The sequence below is a fragment of the Sinocyclocheilus grahami genome, unplaced genomic scaffold (assembly GCF_001515645.1).
Source record: "Sinocyclocheilus grahami isolate Dianchi unplaced genomic scaffold, SAMN03320097.WGS_v1.1 scaffold201.1, whole genome shotgun sequence".
Taxonomy (NCBI): domain Eukaryota; kingdom Metazoa; phylum Chordata; class Actinopteri; order Cypriniformes; family Cyprinidae; genus Sinocyclocheilus; species Sinocyclocheilus grahami.
In genome coordinates, this window is record NW_015505380.1 from 1,081,379 (window position 1) to 1,083,900 (window position 2,522).

The 2,522-nt window shown below is 46.2% G+C and overlaps 1 protein-coding gene across 1 annotated transcript in view; it reads right to left on the reverse strand.

Annotated features, from left to right (window-relative positions):
• The window catches only part of LOC107595392 (ubiquitin carboxyl-terminal hydrolase 8-like), a 19,543-nt gene that overhangs the window by 1,823 nt on the left and 15,198 nt on the right, over positions 1 to 2,522 (reverse strand). The window contains exons 17-18 of the mRNA XM_016285774.1: positions 919 to 1,061; positions 704 to 836 (exon numbers count right to left, since the gene is read on the reverse strand). Coding sequence (XP_016141260.1) covers positions 704 to 836; positions 919 to 1,061 — 276 coding nt within the window. The remainder of the gene's footprint in view (positions 1 to 703; positions 837 to 918; positions 1,062 to 2,522) is intronic.

Genomic DNA, 2,522 nt, shown 5'->3' on the forward strand with positions numbered 1-2,522 from the left:
ACACACACTCTCTCACACACACACACACACACATATACACACACACTCACACACACACACACACACACACACTCACTCACTCACTAGTGAGTGCATCTTATAGGCTTTCACTGTTTTTCTATCAGGTTAATGTTGTTTCCTATGTCCTAACCTGACCTCTGACCCCTAAACCAGCTCTCAGAAACCTGTGCAAAACCCGAGATTTAAATAGAAACATGATTTATGAGCCCTAGTGACTCAGTCTGTGCTCAACAAGTTTCACTGTTAGTGAGGACATTTTTGAAAAGTCAAACCTTTACATGATTACAGGAATTGTTATATAGAAAGTTACAGGATGTGTGTGAGTGTTTGTGTGTGTGAGAGAGTGTGTGAGTGAGTGAGTGTGTGTGTGTGAGTGAGTGAGTGAGTGTGTGTGAGTGAGTGAGTGAGTGAGTGTGTGTGTGAGAGTGAGTGAGTGAGTGTGTGTGAGTGAGTGAGTGTGTGTGTGTGTGTGTGTGAGTGTGTGTGTGTGTGAGTGTGAGTGTGTGGGTGTGTGTGTGTGGGTGTGGGTGGATGTGTGTGTGTGTGAGAGAGTGAGTGAGTGTGTGTGTGTGTGTGAGTGTTTGTGTGTGTGAGTGTGAGTGTGTGGGTGTGTGTGTGTGGGTGTGGGTGGATGTGTGTGTGTGTGAGAGAGTGAGTGTGTGTGGTGAGGTCTCATACTCACAGACACAGCGTACAGGTTGTACTTCTTCAGGTTGGGTTTGGGTCCGATGACGTACTGTGACAGGTCCAGATTATCCAGCGGGAAATCCACCAGCGTCTGCAGCTTCTCCCGCCACCGGCCATCGTATTTAAACCTTACAAACACACAAACACCTTTCACACACTGCTTTACGGGACATCAGAGCCCTGCGCTGGAGCGCTGCAGACGTGACTCACCGTTTCAAGTGTACGAGTAAAATGGGCGGAACTTTCCAGATCTGCATCTTCTTGATGGCGTCTCGGTGCGTCTTACAGTGGCGGCAGTAGAAGCGGTTGCTGTCGGTCAAACGCTCCTCTTTAGAGAACAGCTTCAGACAGTCCTGTACAAACACACAGCGCAGATTAAAGCCCCTTCACACCACAGACCATCACTATCACTGTAAAGTCTTAATAATCTAACTGTGACTCCACACTAGGATTGGAACACTTCGAAAATATTGTTATTAAACAGAAAGCTCTGTAGTTGGTGAAACACTATTTTCTTTAAAATTGTAGACATAAAAGAGAGATTTGAGACTGGCCTAAAATTAGTCAACTCTGTCGGATCTAAATTTGTTTTTTTTAAGAAGTGGATGTACAATGGCGTGCTTCGTGTCATCTGGAACCATTGCCATTTCAAGGCAGCTGTTCAGGGTTCCCTAACCCTATCCCAATCTTAAGAACAGTAGGCCCAATCACCTCAAAAATGTGATAAAAAAAATCGAGGAGGAAGAATGTCATAGGAGGATCCAGAGGGTTTAGGCTGGCTTACAATATCTTGTAGAGCAGGCAGAGTTACAGGCTCAAACTGACTTAAGATGCTGGTAAAGAGTGGAGGGACAGCAGGATCTTGACAAGCAGAGGGAATATCTAGCCTAATATCCCTTAACTTGTCCACAAAAAAATTAAGGCCGGGAAAGCGAACGGAGGTGACTAATACAAACGCCACCTCGGCGCAGACGGGGTGAGGTTGATCCAGCGGATCCCCAGCAATCGGTATATTCCACGCATACTGTGGTTATAACGCGCGCCCCGCTATGAAGCGGCCGTGCCCTGCCATGTAGGTGCGAAGGCCAGTGCGAGGTTGAAAATCCGATTCAGACAGGAGGAGCTTGAACTTGACCGCAAAACCTCCATGCCTTCCCCGTCTTTTGCGGCGGAGGACCAGGCAGCCGGCGCAGATAGTCAGGTATAGTCACCAGAGGAGGAGCAAACTGTGCACCACACTTAGCATCACGGAATAGCTCTTCAGTGATGTCTTTAATGCCAAGCACTTTTAGGTTAAAAATGACTAAACATTTAGTAAAATGGCTAATATAAAATACATTAAAACAAACAGACGTGTAAGCACAACAGGCAGCGGACGGCAGGCTATAAACACCGGCGCCATCTTGGTAATGTAACAGTAACCATGGACGTCGTAAAAGGTAAGCAGAGGTACTGGTCTGCTTATCTCTAATGATTGGAAATGTAATCCTTTACCATCTCGGAGTATCAACAGCTCCTTTGAATCACATTCAGCCACTATTACCCACCCTCTTAAAATCTATTTTATAGTTGTTTATCGACCCCCAGGACCACTAGGTAACTTCGTGGAAGAATTAGATGTGCTGCTCTCAACCTTTCCTGAGGATGGTACTCCTCTAGTTATGCTTGGAGACTTCAACATCCGCCGAGATAATGCAGACCTCCACACTCTGCTTGCTTCTTTTGATCTCAAGAGTGTTAACTACGGCTACTCACAAATCAGGCAACCAGCTGGACCTTATTTACACACGACACTGCTCCACTGATCATGTGCT